Genomic DNA, 21,086 nt, shown 5'->3' on the forward strand with positions numbered 1-21,086 from the left:
ACGTTGTTTTGATTGCATGGTTTTGATTGCATGGTTTTGATCAGTCAGTTAAACGTCTATCAAGGAAAAAATAGATCCCGCCAACGAACTTACAGAAGTCAAACAAAAAAATGCATCAAAGCATCTCCTCCTCATCATCGACTCGTGGATCCTCACGAAATCCGAGAAACATGATTCAAATACAAACTCAAGATATTCATGACATGTTTTATGAGCTGAGAAGAACGGAACAACAAGCGGACGAAAAGTTTTTCGTGAGAATGCCAAAACTCATTCAAGCCATGCAAGAATTGGCTCAAGAACAATATCGAGTTCTGAGCGGCTACAATTATAACGCTCATGTTCATGATAATCCTTCCATTCGAAATGAAATTCAAACATTAAGGAAGCAAGAGAATCGGGATTTGCAGCGAAAATTAGAAATTAAACAACTTTCAAAGCAAATCAAAAAAGATCGTAAGAGAATGATTAAAGAAGAGAAGGAGAGAGAACAATGTCTTGACAAAGAGGATAAACATTTTGACAAGTCAACCTCCACCACTGTCAAATACCGAAACGGAAAGAAAATGGAAAATTTGGGAGAACATTGCGAAGAAAATGGATTTAGAGGAGATGTAGAAGGAGTGTATCATGAGGTTGAATTTGTGAAACGAGGAATGGCTCCTCCTGTATTGAATGAATGGCCCACCAAAAGGGAACTATCAGCTGGTGATCCTCAACAACAAGTTGACAAAAACGAATTTACTCCATCGTCTAATTTATTCGAACAACACCGTAGGGAGAGAAAAATTAGAAAGACGCCTAACATTTATCAAGCAAAAAGTCTTTCCAAAAAGAGGTGAGAGAGGTTTGAAATTAATTGAGACTGTTCAGTATGAAAAAAATGTCCATTTGGATTGCTGGATTGATTGTATTGGTTTTAGTAGCGTTGACTCAATATGTGAGAAAAATCCTACAAAGAAACAAGATTAACGCTCTCAAGAGTGATTTACGAAAAAAGTCTCGATTGAATATTGTCATTACAGGTAGGATCGAACATATGTTGCGTCGGATCAATCCAAAATTTTGATCTTTGATTATTGATTTATCACTAATTTTATTAAAAATTAATAACGATACATTAATTCCATGAATCGATGGATTGAACATTATGATGATGACAATGGTTCACTCGGATTTTTGCTTTCATTATTTTTTTAAATATGGAATTCATGAATTTATTTTTCAATTAGGAGGATCAAAGGGACTCGGATTTGCACTCGTCAAGGAATTTCTTCGCCTCAATGAAAACAACCATATTGTGTTTTGTGCCACTTCACCTCAATCCATCGAGAGTGCTTTCCATCATCTAGAAACTGAAACTGGCCTCAATCAACAAATTCTTCAAAAACGAGTGTTTGGCATTTCATGTGACATTTCCAATTACGATCAAGTGAATACAGTTCTCATTCCTTTCATTCAGGAAAAATTGAATCATCACGTTGATGTGTGGATTAATAATGCAGCGAGTGGAGATTGTCGAAAAAAATTGGAAGAAATGACACGTAAAGAAATTGAAAAAATTGTCAATGTGAATACTTTGGGAACCATTTATTGTGTTCAAGCAGCGATTAAATTCATCAAGAATCAATCTGGAGAGGGTGGTCATGTCTTTGTGATGGAAGGATTGGGGAGTGATTATAGAGCTTCCCCTGAAATGTCTATTTATGGAATGACCAAAGCAAGTTATAGACAATTTGTAGATACTTTGTGTGAAGAAACCAAAGATACCAAAGTGGGAATTCATAGATTACAACCAGGTAGGTTTCGACATGCTTATTACTTATTTTGTAATTTTAATATTTCAATATTTAATTCGAAATATTTGATTTTGACATTTTTCAAATTATAATCCACCCACCCTGCATTTTTCAAATTATTTTTATACTCCACACAAGGAATGGTCATTACAAGAATGCTTGTCACAGACAAGAACAAATTGAACGATCGTGTGAAACGAATTTTCAACATTCTAGCCGAGGACAGAGACGTTGTTGCTCGTTATTTATGTTCTGAAGTTTCCAAAACACGTGGAACCAATACGTATTCTCCCTTTCTCACCAAATGGGTCGTGTTGTATCGTTTCTTGACATTTTTCGCACGAAAGAATCGATTTTTCGATAAAGATGGAAAATTGAAAGAACAGTATGCCAACCAATGGTGACAAGGACGTTTGTAAAATTCTGTGGTTTCAATTAAAATCTTCTAATAGAATCTAAAAATCTAAAATTTGGTCATCATGGACACAGTGACAAGTACTAAGCTTGAAATTCAATGTAAAAACATAACACTCTTCACAGATGAAAATCTGCTTAGAATTAGAATCTAAATTCGAAAGTAATTTCACTCTCCATTTCATCTCAAAAAGCTCACAATTGATTTCATGAATAGAAAAGCAGTGTTTCAAAAAATATGAAAGCTTGGATCCTCTCGGCTTTTGCGTGTTTCATCATGATCGTGATGATGGTCGGCAGCGGATGGTATGATGTATCATGTGCTGCTGCTATTGATCATACCAATAGAATTCTTCCATCCACTACGACTCCATATTATTTGGCACATTTACATCCACTTGATCAAATTTCATCCAGTTGGTCTTTTTATTGTAATGTTCCTGGATCGAAAGTTCAAGACCACTCGGTACGAAATGCTGGTTCCGATATTCGACTTGTTCCAATGAATAATGTTTATAATTTTCAAGTGGGTATTCAAGGCGCAGAAGTTGGAAAAATTCTTGATTTGGGTACTGTGGATGATTTGGTAAAATCGTATGGTTGTGATTTGTATTCGAGTTTTACTGGAATTCAATTTGTGGATGGAGTGTTGGTCATTCCAAACAAGTCGTCCACTAAACAAAATACTCCCATTGATCTTTCCAAAATGACAAGTGATATGGCTGAAGTGAAATTAGGACATGTGTATTTGGTTAAGATTAGTAGAGGCAATGAAGATACTGCACTTTTCGCGAAATTCATGACCACCTCGGTTGTAACTGATAACAATAACCAAATTCAAACAGTAACCATGAGACATCAAACCATGTATGTCTATGTTGATCCATCTTCTGGCAGAGGTAATTGCAAAGCCATGGAAGACTCTTCAGTTTCTACTGAAGCTGAAACTGCCATCAGCTTGTCAGTGATTGCGTTATTAGTTTCCATTATTGTTGGAGTTGGAAATGTGGTCTTTTTAATCTACTATTGTGCATTTGCCACTAAAAAGAGAGGTGGAGTTTTTACCAATCTTCAATAAATTTGTCTTGTTAATGTTCTTCACAAGCCTGTGGATCCTCATTGTTTGCTTGGACTTGTTTCTGCACAATCTTGGTTTGTTTCCCTTGTTCGCATAGAGGGTTTGTTCAGGTGGATTGAGAAATAAGGTCCAAATGATAAAACTTCATCAAGATTGCTATGATAAAAATGTTTATGAGCTCATCAAGTTGTCAATCCTTGATGTACTAAAAAAATCCATTTAAATTTAGCCAATTATTATTGTCAACTCTGGGGTTGCCTTGCAGTTCCAAAGAAATTAAATTCTTGAACCAAGCGTTATTAGAAATATAATCAATACCTTCATGGTCAATTCTATTGCAGCTGAGATCCAAAGAGATCAAATTCTTTAAACATTCGCTATTGACAATATATTTAACACCTTCATTGTTAATTTCATTGTAATAGAGATCCAAAGAAGTCAAATTAGTTAAACATTCGCTATTAGCAATATATCTGACACCTTCACTGCCAATTCTATTGTGTTTCAGGCTCAAATGAGTCAAGTTCTTTAAACATTCACTATTAGCAATATATTTAACACTTTCATTACCAATTTCATTGCCTTTCAGCTCCAACGAAGTCAAATTCTTTAAACATTCGCTGCTAGCAATACATTCAACACATTCTTTGTTAATTTCATTGAAGCCCAAATTTAAATTAGTCAAATTGTTCATATATATACTCTTAGCAATAAATTTAACTCCTTCATATCCAATTCTATTCTTGACAAGCTTTAAATAAGTTAAATTCTTTAAACATTCACTATTAGCGATATATATAACTCCTTCATTGCCAATTCTACTGAGAAGAAGATTCAAAGAGATCAAATTCTTTAAACATTCACTGTTAGCAATATATTTAACACCTTCGCTTCCAATTTCATTGAAACTCAGATTCAAATAGATCAAATTTTTCAACCATTCACTATTAGCAATATATTTAACACCTTCACTGCCAATTCTATTGTGTTTCAGATTCAAACAAGTCAAGTTCTTTAAACATTTGCTATTAGCAATATATGTGACACCTTCATTGTCAATTTCATTGTATCTAAGATCTAAAGAAGTCAAATTCTTTAAACGTTCACTATTGGCAATATATTTGACTCCCTCATTACCAATTTCATTGCCACCCAGATTCAAACAAGTCAAATTCTTTAAATACTCACAATTAGCTAAAAGTTTGATTGATTCAGACACTTGTTTTAAGAGATTTTGTTGGAATGATAATGAGAGAGGAATTTGAAATGATACTTGTCTCCATTGTTTTGAGATTTTCATACAAATTTGAATAATAAATAATGAATCAAGGAAATGAAGAATTTCAAAAATGATATCATCCACAAATGGTCCATGGTTGCTACGGTTGTCGTTGTTGAAGTGGTTGGAATTTATCATCGGAGAGTAGGAAGCATCTATTTCAGAAATATGATTGATCATGGTTGAATGTGTTGCTTCAACAACAGATACTGAGTCGAGTTTTCTCTTTTTCATGGCTCAACAAACAGAAAGACTGGATTGTCCACAACCGTCGAATTGTGTTTTTTTGTGTTTTGATCAAAAAAATCTATTGTAATGTTAGGTCTTACAAGATGCAACGGAAATAAGAGATATTTTGCTCATCTCCTGAGTGAACCCCGAGGACTGGATGTTGTAAAAGGACCGAAAGAAACACCAACGAAACACATGAGCTCTTGAGTTTTTTTCTTAATTTTGTTGCATCCCATCAGATTAGAAGCTTAGCCACGTTTTTCTGATGATGTTATGCAAGGTTCCTTCATTTCTCTCTGTGCAGAAGCAGGAAATAAGATGCTGCAGGCAATACTTCAATGAGAGCCCGTTAGAAAACAATTAGACAATTTTGTTGTTGGTTTACAATAAAGGTTATTTACAACAAAAAGATTTGAAAATTTTCACAATGCTATAAATCCCAATAATGATCATGTAAATGGACAATCCACAATAGAGAGGAGCCAATACCAAGACATATCTAAATGTCACAAATGAATCCAATCTCAACGCAAGTAAAATGAGAGAACAAGTGAACGGACTTAACACAATCACAGTCAGAGGAAAGGGCGAAAGAATGGCAAGAATGGTTCTTGTTTGAGACTGAAATCCATTGTAAAATATCCTTGTCGTGTAGAAGGGAATGAGACAAATGTTGGTATGTAGCAGTAAAAGACATAGAAAAGAGGGTGACAAGACTACACTCCACTCGACCATTTTCATGAAAGGTAAATTATCCATTTTCAAGCTCGATAAAAAGAGTGAGGATGTTCCTGACAAGTAAATCATCCACATATTAATGGCTAGATAAATGATGGTTAATAATTTTCCCCATGTACGTTTGCTGGGTACTGTCAATTTCCACACACGTAATAAGCGATAAGTAAAATCCATAGCAGCAATAAATATAAATATATATACAGGTATAAAGAAAAATCGCCATGTAGTTTGTCCATTAAATGCTACCAAATGTAAGGCAACACAAAATATCAACACTGAAAACCATATAAATTGAGAAGGTAAACATAATAGTAACTGGTAATTGGGCTCGTTCACATTGTTTTGCATTTCTGGTGAGAAAAATAATCGTCGTAAAATGACTAGAGCAATACTTGTTTCCGCATCAGAGTCAGTATCTTCGTTAGGGCGCAATAAACTTTTGCTTTCGTCACTGGCCTTAATTTGGTGTTTTCGGTAAAGAGCTAAGCAGCAATTGGATACGTATGGTATCCATCCAAGAAATAAATAGGTAGATAAGATAAACACAAAAAATATGGGGAGCCATATAAAGGAGAATCCCACAGGACTCACCACAATCAGTGTATCTGCTTGTTCTTTCTCCACAGATCCATCAAAATAGAGTCCTCCAAAAACTAAGCTTAGTGTGATGAAAACTAAAGTCACAAATGAAAGCATACAGAGTTGGAAATAAAGACAAGGTTGACATCTCTTACTGAGTAATTCGTCAATTCGATCCTCTGCTCTCTTTCCTCTCTCCTTTTTTCTCACTGTTTTTGAGTGTTGCTTGTAGAGTATGTATTGATGCTTGAGAGGTAGGCGCTTTTGTGATGTAGATCCATAGCTTTCCACGCTCTTTTTTGAAAAAACTCCACTGGCATAGGATTTGTTTGATGAGCTCGACGAACGGCGACTGTGGATCATCTTGGTCACGTTATCATTAATGGAGCCAATTTGAATGGAATGTAAATCTTCCTCACTGAAAGCTAAATCATCTTCAATCGTTAGGGAATCTCCAGCTTCATTGAGACTGTCATCATCTCGAATAGCAGTATTGTTGTTACTGGTATTGTTACTCTTCCAGAAAATGCCAAAGAACCCCCGTCTTGGCCCGTTCGACTTGGAATTTTGCCTTGAGCCCTTCTTCTTGAAAGAATTTAGTGGTGTATAAATGTTATCTGCATCGCTGAAATTGTAATTATATTCACTATTGTCAATATCTAACTGGTAAAATACAGTTTGCATTTCCTTTCGCTCTCTCGTCGAAAGCTTCATAATATAACATTTCCAAAATCGGTCTTGTATTGACAAGTAATAATATTCCTTGGATGTTAAACCAAAGTTTAAATTGTCGTGCATGGGCATAAATGAAACAATAATTCCAATTTCGTCTTTGGACAATTTGTGAAAATTATGTACATATTCAGATGGATCAATCCAAGCAGAGTGAGTGTGACACTCCTGGCCAGATCTACTTGCTGTCATTAAAATTCCACCAGACAGCTCTTCATCTTCCATCCCACTTTTGAAAAAGCTTTTTTTTTCTTTGGCTCCCTCGACATAGAGCTGTCTCATGGCATTAATTGCATGATAATTAAATTTTTCATCCTCCTGCTCATAAACTCGCAACATGGTTGGGGAGGTGGGAGGCCCTGCTGTTGGAATGTCATTGACATTGGATCCAATTGTTGACAATCGGCGAGAGGTTTGTGTTGTTGTTGATTGTGCAGAAGTATGGTGATCTGTATTGGTAAAATAAGAAGATTGTAGAGTCACAGGAAGAGGTGGAGAAATGCCATGCTGATGATGTGAACGAGATTTGTCATCTTCTCGCTCTCCAATAGTTAAGCTTGAAGATTTCGTAGTGTGAAATTCATCCATGTGAATTTCATTGTTATTATCATTTCTTGAAGAAGGAGTTGATGAAATATAGTTTCGTTCTTGGGAGTTACTTTTACGGTGGTGTTGATTGGGTTGTTGTTGATTCAAAGGAGGAGAATCCAACAATTCTCTATGATTGACACGATGATGATTCATTGTTGTGTCATCATGAGGTCTTCCGACAGCATCCTGAAGTGAATAAACCTCTTCTTCTTCATCGTCCATCACAGAATAGACATTCATCAAGGATGAAGAGGCTGCTGATGAAGAGCCTCCTTGGCTCGTAGGAGCTGCTGCAGCAACAACAGAAAGGCCATGCTTCTTTTTGGAAGAGGAACCCGACGATGATGTGAGGGTGGTTGTGGGATGGTGGTTTTGGTTGATTTTGGAACTGGATGAGAAATGGTTGTTGTTGTTGGGCAAGGATGAAGAAGAGCCCGATGATGACGAAGTAGCCGTTAATTGAGATAATTTTCGGTTATGTGCTTGTTGATGATTGTCTTCTGTTGCATCATTGGTTTCATTTCCGCTATTACTGTATTTTCGTGCTTCATGATTCAGCATGGTTATTGTTTGTTGGTATTAATAATATTATTCTCTCGGGCTTGTCCAACAATATAATTCATAAATTTTGGTATACGAGGTTTTGGTTAATTATCTTGATAATGTGTTGAAGAACCCAACAACAACAATTAAACTTGTTCTTCCGTAAATAATAACTACTACTGATGATTCATGAATCCAAAATCCTTTTGAAAATGTTTGATACAGACAATTGGTGGTTGTTTTTCGACTATTTTTATTTATTAACAATAAAAGGTACACCAAGCTTTGTTCAACCCCTCTTTTCAAAAAGGTCTCAGCTTGGGTTTTCTCTTATTTCTTTAGCATGTTGGGTTGTGAGTTGGTTTTTACGGATTTGTTGGATCTATTGGCCGCGCTGTCTCGCTCCGATTCGCTTAAATTGTCAGCACTGATACTGCCAAGAGTTCGAGAGAGAGGTTTTGTTATTTCCAGTGTGACAGAGCTGCTAGTTTCGTCGAATGTTTGCGATTTACTGTCATCATTGAGGCCACTTTCTGAACCAGGAATAGGAGATGGATGGTGTTTGGCAGCCAATAAATAAGTTTGCATTTTTCCTTTGCCTTAACAATTTGAAATCATGAAGCAATAAGTGTGAAAGATTTAAGGGAAAAAAAATTGCATGATATGCCACACATACCTTTCACTTCTATTGGCTCTCGTTCTTCAAATTGATATCCTAAATCGTAAACTCTCTCATAGCAGGAGCGTGATATTTGTACACGGCCCTCAACACCAGTACTCTCCATTCTACTAGCAGTGTTTATGGTATCCTTTTAAAAGGTTACAAAAGTATTACAAATAAGAATACGAAAAGATCATCAATTTCACTTACTCCCCATAAATCAAATGCAAACTTCTTGGTACCAATGACTCCACCTAAGTTATGCGAAATACGATTGTTATTAATTGCAACAACAACAACAACAAATTCATATACATACCAACAGCCGCTCCCGTGTGAATTCCTAAATGATTTGCGCTACACTTAGACCTGTTCCTTTCATTAAATACTTACCTATACGAACATTTACTTTCTTTTTCTTTTCCTTATTATACTTGTGAAGAAAAGTAAAAATATCTATGCAGAATTTTAACATTCGTTCTGGATGATCTGATACTTTGGATGCATAGGCGCCACCAACACAAAAATAAGCGTCACCACTTTCATTGTTCATTGGGTAATTATATAATTAGGGAGGATACAATCCATAGATGAATATTCTACCCATATCTCAAAATACTTACATGGTCTTAATTTTATCCAAGCCGTGCTTATCTGTCAACAAATCCATGGATTCTACAATCTCATTCAACATCAAGACCAATTCACTTGCCTCCATTTTAGAACTCATCTTAGTAAACCCGACCATGTCACTGAAAAAAACTGATAAATCAGGAATCTTCTCATAAATATTTCTTTCGCCTTCCATCAATCGAATGGCCACAGGCTTGGGTAAAATATTTAACAACAATTGCTCACTCTTCTGCTTCTCTTCTTGAATGAGAGAATTTTGCTTCTTTTCCATGGTGATGTCTCTGAAAAAAAAGGTCACAATGGGCTTCTTTTGGAAGTACGTCAAGCAAATGGTTACCTTTGCAGGGAATGTCGTCTTGTTCTTCCTCAGACAATTAGTCTCCAAAATCTCACTGCAATATGAGTGAGAAGACATCATCCCATTCAAAATTTTCTTAATTTGTGAATGACTTTCAGTTGAAAATGTGATAGAAATATCCAGTCCAAATATCTTTTCCGTAATGTATTATATTGATCAAGATGTTAGAAAATGAACTTTAAGTAACAATGATGTGATCACTCTTACCTCATTTCGTTTGTGCATGAACATTTCTTCGGCTGATTTGTTAAATTCTTGAATAGACCAAGTGAGGTCTTTTCCAGTCTGTGAGCAAAGTGCCACTCCGTCAACAGCTGCACTTAATATAGATCTTGTCATGGAGAATGGATCGTCCAGGTTGTTATTTGCTTCAGCGTTTTTTCCTGCCCGTTCTGTGTTCTTGAGCTTTGAATACATCTTGTTCATGAATTGATAGGTATAGCCACTAATTTCGTGCGATAACACATATTCTTTCAAGTGGTCATGAGTTTCAATCACACTCCAATGAATGTAATTTAACAGAGTTCTCATCGCATGTTTTTCGTTCCAAAAAGTCTGCAATGAATTATATGAAAAGTAAAAGAGAACCAATAATAACGCCGTTCCAGTAAATGCACAGACATAAGTAATGATAACGGATGGTGACTTTGAGAGATTCACAAAGGTGGAAATAAACTCAAAAATCTTTCGTGAAAAGGCCACGCTGTAATAGTATATGTGTGAAAAATATATTTCAATAGAAACTTCGGATGAAAGCTGGCCCGAGAAGAATTCTTGAGTGAGTTCTGTCAGATGTGAGCTGATGATGTCGATTAGATCCTCCATTCCTAAACAGGCTGCGTTAGAGTATTGGCTCAAAACGGCTTGCAACTCCTCTGATTCAACCTCAGAAGCATTGTAAGGAATTGGGGACTCGAGCTTTGAAGTTACATTGGAAGACACGTTGGAACAACCTCCTGACAATAATTGATCTATTTCAGGAAAAACATGATACACAGCAGACTTGTAGTTTTGGCTTTCCATTCCTACTGTAAGCGAGCGCCAAGTACTAGTTGCAGTAATAAGCTGTTCTTGATTGACTCGTTTCAATTCAGAGAAAGTACTTGAAACAAGCCTGCTCCTTTTGGCAATTTCAACAAGGTTAAAATTAGCTAACATGATACTTTTGACCACTGTGTTCAAACTGTTCGTGGCCATCATTGTGGTTTGTGCTTTTTTAGCATTGCTATTGTACTCGACAATGAGCAGAATCCAGACAATGACCACAATTGCAACCACTGCAACGGTCATGGAGGAAAAGAGAACCTGAGGAGTGAAAACAGCAATTCTAACCTTATGAAGATGTGTGTCTTCAATTTTTTTCGCAAAACTGTGATAAACTTTGCCTAATACGAGTATTACAGCAGAATGTTGCAACAAACAGTTAAACTTACCAGTTTCATCATTAGGAATTCTCCCAAAAACAGCAGAAATCAATCGATTGATTTGCAGCAATTGCGTTCTCATAACAGCAATGTATATCATTACAAATATTACATAGAGACCTAACACAATTCCATAAATCGAGTGGAATATGATAGATGATTGTTGAGTAGTGGTTTTGGTTCCTTCTAAAAACGAGACACAAAACGAGTCAAATGCATTTGCGGCAACATCCTTGTTCAAATAAATCAAGAGGAAATGGTAATTAGCGATTGTTTTGTTAAATTCATGCCAATCATTGAGCATTGCCATAATATCTTCGCCAGAGTCAACCAATAAATCAACAAAGTCACCAATGGATGCGTTAGAGACATCATAAATTGGCATGAGGGATTCATCAGCTTGCTATTGAATTGTTTTTTACATGATCATTTCTGTCTTTTGAAAACTATGTCAGTACTTACTGCAACTGGAACAAAATATTTCCATTCAACGTTTGTGTATGTTTTAACAACTTGGTCAATAAATTCACCGCTCGTTGAGGCTTCTTGGACATCATGAATTTTTTTGAAAAGGAATTCCATTTGATGCTTTGCAATAATTCTGATTTGTGCCAGCTCAATCTTATCAATTTCATGGCTAGCCATGTTCAAACGAGCTTGAACTGCTCTAATCTCGATGTTCAAAAGATGGGGAATTCCGCTCAATGAACAAACTTTCTCTTGTAACGAAATTTGTTTGGAAAAATTTTCTAAGAGCAGCAACGAAGTAACCAAACAAGTAGCAATAACCAAAGTTGATAACACGCAAAAGATAGCAAACCAAACTCGAAAAGAGTTCAAATCTTCTTTTGTGTTAATAGCAGCTCTGTAAAATTGTTCTTTCTTTTCATCTTCATTCCCGGCTACACTGACTGACTCCCATTTGTCTTCATCTGTAGGTTTTTCATCCATAAAATCTTGTGCAGGGTAGCCTTCAGCTGCTGGCTGTTGTTCCTTTTCGTCAAATAGCTCTAATGAAGACCGTACTGCGGGGACAATTTTGTTTTTTGCGATGGGTTTTTGTGGATTCGTACTTGTCTTCTTTTTCTCTCGGCGTGCATCTTCTTCTTCTAACATATTCGCTTCTTCATATAGTTGCTGTATGTGTGTATGTGTACAATTCCAATAATTAATGAGACGTCTTAATACCTACCTTAGCTGTTTCAGTTTCCCATCGACAGGTTTCCAAAAAAGATGCATATGCTCTCAATAAAGTCTTGTTATTTTTGTGAGTAAGAAACATATTTCGAAAAATATTGTCGCAATCGTTCAGTAGCTTGCAAATGGTTCGATTGATGTTATCTAACTTGGTCAAGGACGGTTTTTCTAACAGCAACTCCTTAAAGAATTCTCTGTGGAAATACATAACTACTTGTTGCTTCTTGTCGACATTGGTCAATTGTTGCTTGAGCTCAATGTTAAATGTTTTTGCATTTGAAGCATTGGTTTCTATTTCTTTCATTCTCAATACAATGTGATATTTTTGAATGATCGATGGAGCTTGTTTTACAGCTCGTGATAAATTAGAGATGGCAGTCACTGTGTTCATGAGATGATCATCTTCCGCTCCAAAAAATCCAAAATATAAAGCGCTCAATATTAGAAAATCTACATCAAGCAGTGCCTTATTAGACCCACATTTGGTAATAAAAGCATTAGCAATAGAAAAATCACTTTAAAAGAATTCCAAAATTCCCGTTTTTAACACGCATGTTTTGGATGATTGAATCACCAATTTGTAGCCATTGTTTGAAGTTGAAACATTAATTATATATTACACATTATTGAACCAATTTGTAGCCATAGTTTGATGTTAAAATTTTAATTGTAAAGCATAATCAACTACTCACCTATCTTCTCTTGTTTCAAAGCTTGAAAGGGAAAATTTGATAAAAGTATTGAGGCGCTTCATTTCTTTCATGTTGTCGAATTGATTATAAATTTGAACAGCAGCAGATTTTGATGCTCCCTTATTGTTAAAATATTCTAACAATGGTTTTCTTGCCCAAGACAAGATGACTCTCAAGTAAATTTCACTAGCAATAAATCCAATGAGAAAAGCAAAAAAGAACGCTGCTAAAGTGGCTCCTGTGATAGCTCCTCCAATAGATTCTACATCATTGTTGCCAGTAAAGAAACTGGAAACAAAAGGTCCTAAAGGACCAATCACTTTGCAGCTCATAATTCCAATCACAAATGAATTTTCCCACCTCTTGTAAAAAGGAAGAGCCTTAACAAATAAGAAACAAGTGACAAGGCCCAACACAATTTTGATACATGACGATACAATCAAATACTGAGTTCCACAAATTGTAGTCACAATTACACTTGCCATGTTCGTGAGAATCAAAACAACGAGTGGATGTTCTCTCTCCATTGCAAATAGTACATATTTCATGGGAGGTGGTATGGTTTCAACCGAAATAAACGCTCCAATCACAACCACAATCATTGATAAAATACATCCGACAATTCCAATCACCATGAATGCAATATTCATGGACGATAAAACACTCACATGAGGAAAGTACACGAGGACTTGTTGCGTAGAATGATTCACAGATAACGGCACACAATGCACCCATGCAATGAACGGAGAAAAAACAACAAATAGAGTTGCTACCCATCTCAATACTCGTCGAATTTGTGGAAGGGCTGCATGACCTCGATCCGAGAGCAATCGGAACGCATAACAGAGAGAAAGAAAACCCAGTTCTACTGCAACAAAGACGCATGAAAAGGCAACAATGACCTCATACGGGTAGTGTTCTAAGGCAAAATTCACGGGATAAAACAACGCTCTCCAAATCCATCCTCCAACCAGGCCCCAATTTCTCTGAGAGCTCGTCGTGTTACTACTACCATCATCATTATACAGAAATAGGCTTGAATAGGACGATACAATCACGCTCACGTAAAACACATAGACGTACAAAAGAGCATTCAGGAGGGCCTCTTTTCGGTTAGAAATCTTGGAAGTTTTCGTGTTTAAATTCACTAAAAACACAAAGAATTGATCTCTCACTTTGCTCATGGTACCTGTATTGGTGAGAACGGACGAAGATTGATTGGAAGTTTTGCTGGTTCCCGAATCAATCATGGAACCAGCCTGGTCATGGGAGTCCGGATATTCACTCTCATAGGAAGCTTGCACCGAATAATTATTATTAGTAGCGTTGTTGAAAGAAAATCGGTTGTTCATGCGTGAGTACGAGTGTGTATTTGTGTGGGTATAGTATTGAATAATCTCAATGTTGAATCACAATATAAAATTACTCTAAAGGTTGTTGGTGTTAAGGCGCTCGGGGTGGTTGTTCTGTACCGAGTTTTGTCAAGATATTTTTCAAGAGCCTCACTCGGAATCTTATCCGGACGCAATACGAGGATCTTTGTTTGGAATGGCGTTTTTGGGCTGGCCAACCTTCAAAAGTCTCCTCCTGTCATGTCAGGAGGATGGTGTAAATTTTCCCACCAACCAGCCAAAAGAAAAATGTTTGCTCCAGCTCCTTTGTCAAAAGTTTGTCTCATCGTTGGCGATGCATCGCAGGGCAAGAATCAATCATCGACGGTAAAATCGTTGAATATGATGAGATTATTTTTGATATCTTCAATCGGACAAAGTGTTTAATTTTCTAAATCGACTGTTAATTGACAATAACTCGGTTGGCAGCATGTGACATTTTTTTCAGGTCAAATCCAGCTCTCCATCCTCGTCCTCTGCCACACTCGAACCTCGAATTGCGTTCTCAAGCTTTTTTCTAATGTACAAGAGAATTTGCTTCGACCATTCATCGAGTTTGGCCACCTCAAGTGTCTTTTTCACAACACGTAAGAAGACTTTCAAATCTCGTTCCTTGAAAGACTTGTAGACCCCGACCAACAATTCAAACTCTCTACTATTTCCAAAGCTTTGACCTCTCTGTTCAAAATTTTCCAGTTCCATCCAGTACAAATCCAAATCATCGTCATCATAGTCGTCCTTCATGCCTGCCAATCTTGTCAATAAGCAGTAAAACATGTATTTTGTTTCCAAGTGTCGTACCAACGATGCTTGTCCCGTTGTGGAGTTACCTCTGTTCCATTCTGAATTCAAAATTTCTTCCCATACTTTGCTTGATTCCAAATAATCATTCACTCTCACATACAAATAACCAATTTGTTCCAAGCACGCATTGACTGTGGCATACGCTTGTTGAAATTCAAACAACTCGACGGCTCTTCGATAAGCCTCAATCGCCAAATGCAAAATATCAATATCTACAATCGATTCCTCGCTCAATTTCTCTGCAATGGCTTTTTCTTTGCGGGCAGCTTGTGCTGTCTGACCGTTCTCGTTGTACAAGGCACTTGCTCGTTGCAAAGCATGGAGTGATTTCTCAAACGTATCTTTTGAGTGATCAAACATGGCATCTTGCATGAAGGCTTCACTGGCAATGGAGAAGGTATTTGCTGCCCGTGAGGGCTCTCCCATCGCTTCAAAACACTCACCCGATTTCATATAGGCCTCTCCTGCCATCGAATACATGTTACTCTGCATGTAAATCTCCGCTGCTTGATCAAAATACTTTTGAGCGTCCTTATTCCGATTTCCAAAATGAAGTTTCTTGGAGAGTACATTTTCAGCTTTCTTCATCAACCGATCGGCTGAGGTACATGAGGTCGCACCAACACTTGTGTTGTTTGAGGCAAGTTCTTCGAGTAAGGAAGTGGACATTTTTTTTTGAACGTTTTCCTTAATGCAATGTTGCCAATTGTTTTCATGAAAAAGAGATGGTATGGAATAGAGCGACTGGAAGACTAGAAATATTATGAACAATAGTGTATATATATACATGGTGTAACAACAATAAATGTTCACATAATGATATCGATAGATTAGCAAATTGTTATTATTAAAATATTGAATATTTCGTCTATCTCTTAATGACACCAGCCAAGGATAAACCAAGTGGAATACCAACAGCTAATAAAATTGCTAATATCACTGTGAAAATAACAATGACAATGATGATAATCACGAGACATTTTCTGCTTCGTCCTTGATTCTTTCGAGCATTCTTAATATCCTTAATACCTTTTTCGACATATTCTACAGTACTGGCAACATTGTATTCAATATTGTCCATCAATTCATCTTGTTGTTCAACCAAGAGAGCAAAATCCATAAACATTTGATGCAATTGTCTCAGTGAGTACTCGATTTGTTTCAAGTCATCGTGAGTTTCTGTTGCTTCATTGTAGTAGGCATCGAGTGTGGCAGTTTGTGTCGATGTGAGACCATCCATGGATTGTTGAATCAGGTCACTTGGATTCAAAGTATTTTTCTCAACCATTTCATCGACGGTTTTGTTAAAATCTTCATCATTGCCATTTCCCGAGCTCGAGTTGACAATTTTCAAAATACGCTTCAATCTATTCTTGTAGTTGGATTTGAATTGTTGTTGCAAATCTTGATATAAATTCAAGACACTGATGAAATCCTTTGTGAGCAATGCATGTTGTTGTTTACGAATTCTCACAGCAGGTGAGTTTGCATTTTCTTCGTGTTCAATTTGTTGAGTTCTATCATGCATATTTCTCAAATCGGTTTGAATCTTTTGAACACTACGACCAGTTTCTTCAATCAACATTTTTTGGCGTTGTTTCAATGTTCTCTGTTCCTCCGCAATAATGGCACTCAAGTATTGATTGTAAAGTTTTTGCAACTCGCCAAGTTTGGTCTCTGTTTTTTGAATATTTTCTCTAATTTCTTGAACTTCACTGTAATATTCTTCCATGAATTTGCCCAATTCTTTAGTGTCATCACTGTGGGCAGTGTGGTCAATATTTTGATCTTCCATTTCCACGTTGAGATTGGAATAGTGTGGCCGACGTGCCAAGTCATTAAATCTGTCAATCATGTTGTTTGTGTGGTGATTGAGGGGTATTGTGAGTGTTTGTTTTTTTGTATTAATATAAAAATATAGAATGAACTCCAAAGAGATGATTATGGAGTGATGGCCACTAATGTTATTTCAATCGAATTGATGGGTTTTGATTTTGTTGTTGTATACATTAAAAACGTTGTGTGAACAATTGTATAAAATTAATTATCGACAAGTGACAGTGACCATGATGAAACTCCACCAAGAATTTTCGAAAATACATACATTTGTTGATTTCGGTTTGATGATGGGATGATGTTGGGAGCAACCGAGAGAAAACCTTGGCTGATGAATGTAATATTTTTTTCGCTAATGACCTGTCAAAAGTCGGGCGGGAATGGAAATTTGGCCATTTTATGAACGTCTTCTTCAAATTCGAGTGTTAACGTTAAACACTGTCGTTGGAAACTATGGTTGAATTAGAAAATGGATATCACAAAATTGTATTCAAAAAGAATGGAATTATCAATCCATTTATTGTTATTATCGGCCGTACAAAACCTAAAAAAAATGTCTCAACCACCCAACAGTTCTGAAAAATCCGAGATCGGAACTCAAACCAATTCTCCCTACAAACATTTCAAAATTCTCTCGTATAATTTATTTATGAGACCTCTCGTAAAAACCAATGCAAGTGATTATAAAGATGCAAGGCTTGAAGAGCTCATGATCGAATGGAAGAGTCGAAAAATTGATATTTTATGCTTGCAAGAATTATTCTCAACCGCGAGTAGTCGATCTTCTCGAGTATTAGATGAATTTTGTTGTAAAACAAACAGCAGAATTGTCATGTCAAATGACGATGAATCAAGACATGACTATTTTCATTATGTTCATTTACAACAAGATTATTGGAAATTGAAGCCCATTGATTCTGGGTTATTTATTTTAAGTCGAGTTCCAATATTAGAGAGAGATGCATTCATATTTTCGCAAGGTTCCGATATTGATGGTTGGACCACGAAAGGAGTCATCTATGCACTCGTTGATTTGAGTGAACCAATTTCTAAAAAGACAACAAATCATCAAGAGAAAATCAAGACGAACAAATGTCTCATATTTAATACCCATACTCAAGCAAATTATGATTTAACAAATGTCAACTATTGGAAAATTCAACAATCTCAAATTATTGAGCTGGCACTATTTGTGAGTGAGAAAATGAAGCAACATCCAGGAGTACCTGTTTTGCTCTGTGGAGATTTTAATGTGGATGCAAGAAATCGACAAGAATGGTATGAATGGATGGTAAAAACCATGAATGACATTATTTCGGATGAGAATGTACGAATCGAAATGGAAAAGGATTATCCATTAATACGAGCACAAACTGTGGGACTTGATCAAACAATTGAAAACAATCATCATGAATATACAGTCAACAATCAAGAACATGCAATCATAGATAACAATGACTCATCATGTCATACATTGGTGCATGACATTATTTTGGAACATTACAAACATCATCCCATAACATTTGGAGACGTTATTATAGATGAAGAAACGCACCAGGAAAAGCCACGAGAAATTCATCTGTCCCATCCTCATACACTTTGTTCCAAACAACGACTCGATTATATTTTTCACATCCACAAGAAATTACCAAAGACATGCACAACAATCACACACCGCCTCGAATGTAGCAAGTGCCACATTGAACCATTTTTCAGAATACCCAATCCTGTCATGCCATGCACACAGCTCAGTGACCACTATTCTGTCTATGCAGAATTTAATGTTTTCAGTGACGATGATTCATGAATGAACAATGGCATAAACATCATTTTGAAACCCTTTTGTTTCACAGCTTTGTTTTGCCAACCATCAATGATGAGAAGCATTTCAACATTTTCCATTCAAGCCCCAGATTGAACTCGGATTTTGTTCTGACTCGAGATGAAAACGAAATTCAAGAGTTAAAAATAACTTTGAAAAAAAAAACAAAAATTCAATGGCCAAGAAGAGAGCAGGAGGTAAAAATCACGGCCAAAAGCAATCCCTTTCCGAGTTTGCAGCAACCGTGAATAAGAACCAGACACAATCATTGCCTCAATTTGAAGAGAATTTTGATTTGGAGAATATTGATATTGAACAACAACGTTTGATTTTTGAGCAAATTATGAATGAACAGGCTCAAGCGGGTTCTTGTTCCGATGATAATGATCATCATCTTACAGAAACTTCATGCAGTAATGATGGAAACAACCAATTATCAGTAACCAATCTTGAGGGAGAAACCACCAATTCCACTTCCTACGACAAGGAACCTCTCGAGTCAACTCATGACGATGAAGCCCTTGCTCGCATGTTGCAAGAAGAGGAAAATCTTGCGGCTGCTGTTGAAAGCAAAATTATCATTGGTGGAGGAGGAAGAAAGAGTTTTGTTCCAACTGTCATGATGGCAGCTTCTGGCTCGGAATTTGAAGAGGACTATGATGATGACGAATTTGAAGAGGACTATGATGAAGATGAATACTATCGTTCGATTCGAGGAGATGATAATTTAACTCTCGATGAAGAGAGTGCCATGGATTTGAATGATGTTTATCACATTTCTAATGCCAATGGTACTGGCTTGGCTGGCGATTATGTCAATGCCTTGATGAGAGCCGACACCAAAGTGTTGCACACTTCTCAATTCCGTGACCACAGCGCTCACTCCTTCAGCTCTCGTAGAAATAAGAAGGAAACTATTGAACGTATTCGTAGTGTGGACAAACAAGATGAGAGAACGACTGACAAGGTTCTCGATCATAGAACTAGCATGATTCTTTACAAGCTCATGAACTCTGGAATTGTGACACAATTGAATGGATGTGTCTCTACGGGAAAAGAATCTCATGTTTTTCATGCTACTGGTTGTTTGGATGAAATTACTGGTGACGCTTCTGGAGCTGAGGTTGATTTTTGCATTAAAATCTTCAAGGTTGTTGGTGCCTCCTTCAAACGTATGAAAGACAAGATGAAGGCCAACAGTCAAAAGAACATCAAAATTTATGCCGAGAAGGAAATGAGAAATTTGAAAAAGCTCAATGAGGCTGGCGTTTCTTGCCCAACACCGTATCTCGTGAAAGATCATGTCATTTTGATGAGCTTTATTGGAAAGCAAGGATTTCCAGCTCCTGCTTTGAAGGATGTGACTTTTACAAGTGTGGACAAGTTGAAAAAGGCGTACACTCAAGTCATTACCAACATGAGAAAAATGTATCAAAAGGCTAAACTCATTCACAGCGATTTGAGCGAGTACAACATTTTGTATCTTCATGGTGAAGTGTACATCATTGATGTTTCACAAGCTGTTGAAAGTCATCATGCCAATGCCAAGTCTTTCCTCGTGAATGATTGCAGACACATTAATCAATTCTTTGCCAAGCAAGGGTTGACAACAATCTTGACCGATAAGGAACTCTTTGATTATGTCATTCAAAACGTTGAGGGTTACATGACTGAGGATGAATTACTAGAAACTACTCTTTGTGTTACTGAATTAAGAGATATTTCCATGATGGACCAAACACAAGATGACAAGTATTTTGCGCAAGTCTGTTTGCCTCAATCCTCCATTGATTTTGATGACAATTATCATGCTGTGGCTGCTCATTCTGCTGTTGACATTGTTGAGTAGACACTTCAAAGATTGTTGATCAACACTAGAGGACCAGTGGACATTGTCACTTGTGATGGGTGTACGGAGCTTAACATATTCAGAAAGCTCTCTTTGAAAATGACAATACCTCTTGTCTCTCTTGAAATTTGACAATCAAAGTTTGGTCCATGAATTCTTGACATTGACCTGTGAAAAACCTTTATAGAGGCCACTTTCAGGAAGGACATCTTTGATTGTTTTTTCATCCATGAACATGAGTGAACGGCAAGAGTTTCTCTCTTTGCATGGATTTCTAAACTATCAAATAAACATTCTTTTGAACCTTATTTAAAACCCTTCAGCGAAATAGGGTCCCTCTTTGTTATGATCACTTTTTCTTAGAATGCTGAAACCACAATGAGAGTGCGACTGGCATGATGCCTTCTTGTGACTTGTTGTAGACAAGATGATCAA

At 36.7% G+C, this 21,086-nt stretch overlaps 10 protein-coding genes across 10 annotated transcripts; 5 read left to right on the forward strand and 5 right to left on the reverse strand.

Annotated features, from left to right (window-relative positions):
- Positions 1–110: 110 nt before the first annotated feature.
- C9374_012066 (uncharacterized protein) lies at positions 111–842 on the forward strand (the record flags this gene model as incomplete). The annotated part of the gene is made up of 1 exon (XM_044687791.1): positions 111–842. The coding sequence occupies one exon, from the start codon at positions 111–113 to the stop codon at positions 840–842; it is 732 nt and encodes a 243-aa protein (XP_044542633.1).
- A 41-nt stretch (positions 843–883) lies between these two features.
- C9374_012067 (uncharacterized protein) lies at positions 884–2,203 on the forward strand (the record flags this gene model as incomplete). The annotated part of the gene is made up of 3 exons (XM_044687792.1): positions 884–1,025; positions 1,233–1,799; positions 1,938–2,203. The coding sequence occupies 3 exons, from the start codon at positions 884–886 to the stop codon at positions 2,201–2,203; spliced, it is 975 nt and encodes a 324-aa protein (XP_044542634.1).
- Positions 2,204–2,499: 296 nt separating this feature from the next.
- C9374_012068 (uncharacterized protein) lies at positions 2,500–3,291 on the forward strand (the record flags this gene model as incomplete). The annotated part of the gene is made up of 1 exon (XM_044687793.1): positions 2,500–3,291. The coding sequence occupies one exon, from the start codon at positions 2,500–2,502 to the stop codon at positions 3,289–3,291; it is 792 nt and encodes a 263-aa protein (XP_044542635.1).
- A 205-nt stretch (positions 3,292–3,496) lies between these two features.
- Positions 3,497–4,750, reverse strand: C9374_012069 (uncharacterized protein; the record flags this gene model as incomplete). The annotated part of the gene is made up of 1 exon (XM_044687795.1): positions 3,497–4,750. One exon carries the CDS (start codon positions 4,748–4,750, stop codon positions 3,497–3,499), a length of 1,254 nt encoding a protein of 417 aa, XP_044542636.1.
- A 444-nt stretch (positions 4,751–5,194) lies between these two features.
- Positions 5,195–8,002, reverse strand: C9374_012070 (uncharacterized protein; the record flags this gene model as incomplete). Its single annotated transcript, XM_044687796.1, has 1 exon — positions 5,195–8,002. The coding sequence occupies one exon, from the start codon at positions 8,000–8,002 to the stop codon at positions 5,195–5,197; it is 2,808 nt and encodes a 935-aa protein (XP_044542637.1).
- Positions 8,003–8,314: 312 nt separating this feature from the next.
- C9374_012071 (uncharacterized protein) lies at positions 8,315–14,301 on the reverse strand (the record flags this gene model as incomplete). Its single annotated transcript, XM_044687797.1, has 11 exons — positions 8,315–8,583; positions 8,661–8,793; positions 8,856–8,899; positions 8,965–8,988; positions 9,039–9,184; positions 9,269–9,768; positions 9,844–11,021; positions 11,070–11,463; positions 11,523–12,197; positions 12,253–12,772; positions 12,950–14,301. The coding sequence occupies 11 exons, from the start codon at positions 14,299–14,301 to the stop codon at positions 8,315–8,317; spliced, it is 5,235 nt and encodes a 1,744-aa protein (XP_044542638.1).
- A 483-nt stretch (positions 14,302–14,784) lies between these two features.
- Positions 14,785–15,813, reverse strand: C9374_012072 (uncharacterized protein; the record flags this gene model as incomplete). Its single annotated transcript, XM_044687798.1, has 1 exon — positions 14,785–15,813. One exon carries the CDS (start codon positions 15,811–15,813, stop codon positions 14,785–14,787), a length of 1,029 nt encoding a protein of 342 aa, XP_044542639.1.
- Positions 15,814–16,012: 199 nt separating this feature from the next.
- C9374_012073 (uncharacterized protein) lies at positions 16,013–16,999 on the reverse strand (the record flags this gene model as incomplete). The annotated part of the gene is made up of 1 exon (XM_044687799.1): positions 16,013–16,999. One exon carries the CDS (start codon positions 16,997–16,999, stop codon positions 16,013–16,015), a length of 987 nt encoding a protein of 328 aa, XP_044542640.1.
- Positions 17,000–17,533: 534 nt separating this feature from the next.
- C9374_012074 (uncharacterized protein) lies at positions 17,534–18,787 on the forward strand (the record flags this gene model as incomplete). Its single annotated transcript, XM_044687800.1, has 1 exon — positions 17,534–18,787. One exon carries the CDS (start codon positions 17,534–17,536, stop codon positions 18,785–18,787), a length of 1,254 nt encoding a protein of 417 aa, XP_044542641.1.
- Positions 18,788–18,977: 190 nt separating this feature from the next.
- On the forward strand, positions 18,978–20,651 carry C9374_012075 (uncharacterized protein; the record flags this gene model as incomplete). Its single annotated transcript, XM_044687801.1, has 1 exon — positions 18,978–20,651. One exon carries the CDS (start codon positions 18,978–18,980, stop codon positions 20,649–20,651), a length of 1,674 nt encoding a protein of 557 aa, XP_044542642.1.
- Between the last annotated feature and the right edge of the window lie 435 nt (positions 20,652–21,086).

This window comes from Naegleria lovaniensis (assembly GCF_003324165.1).
Source record: "Naegleria lovaniensis strain ATCC 30569 chromosome Unknown tig054, whole genome shotgun sequence".
In the NCBI taxonomy this organism is placed as follows: Eukaryota; Heterolobosea; class Eutetramitea; order Acrasida; family Naegleriidae; genus Naegleria; species Naegleria lovaniensis.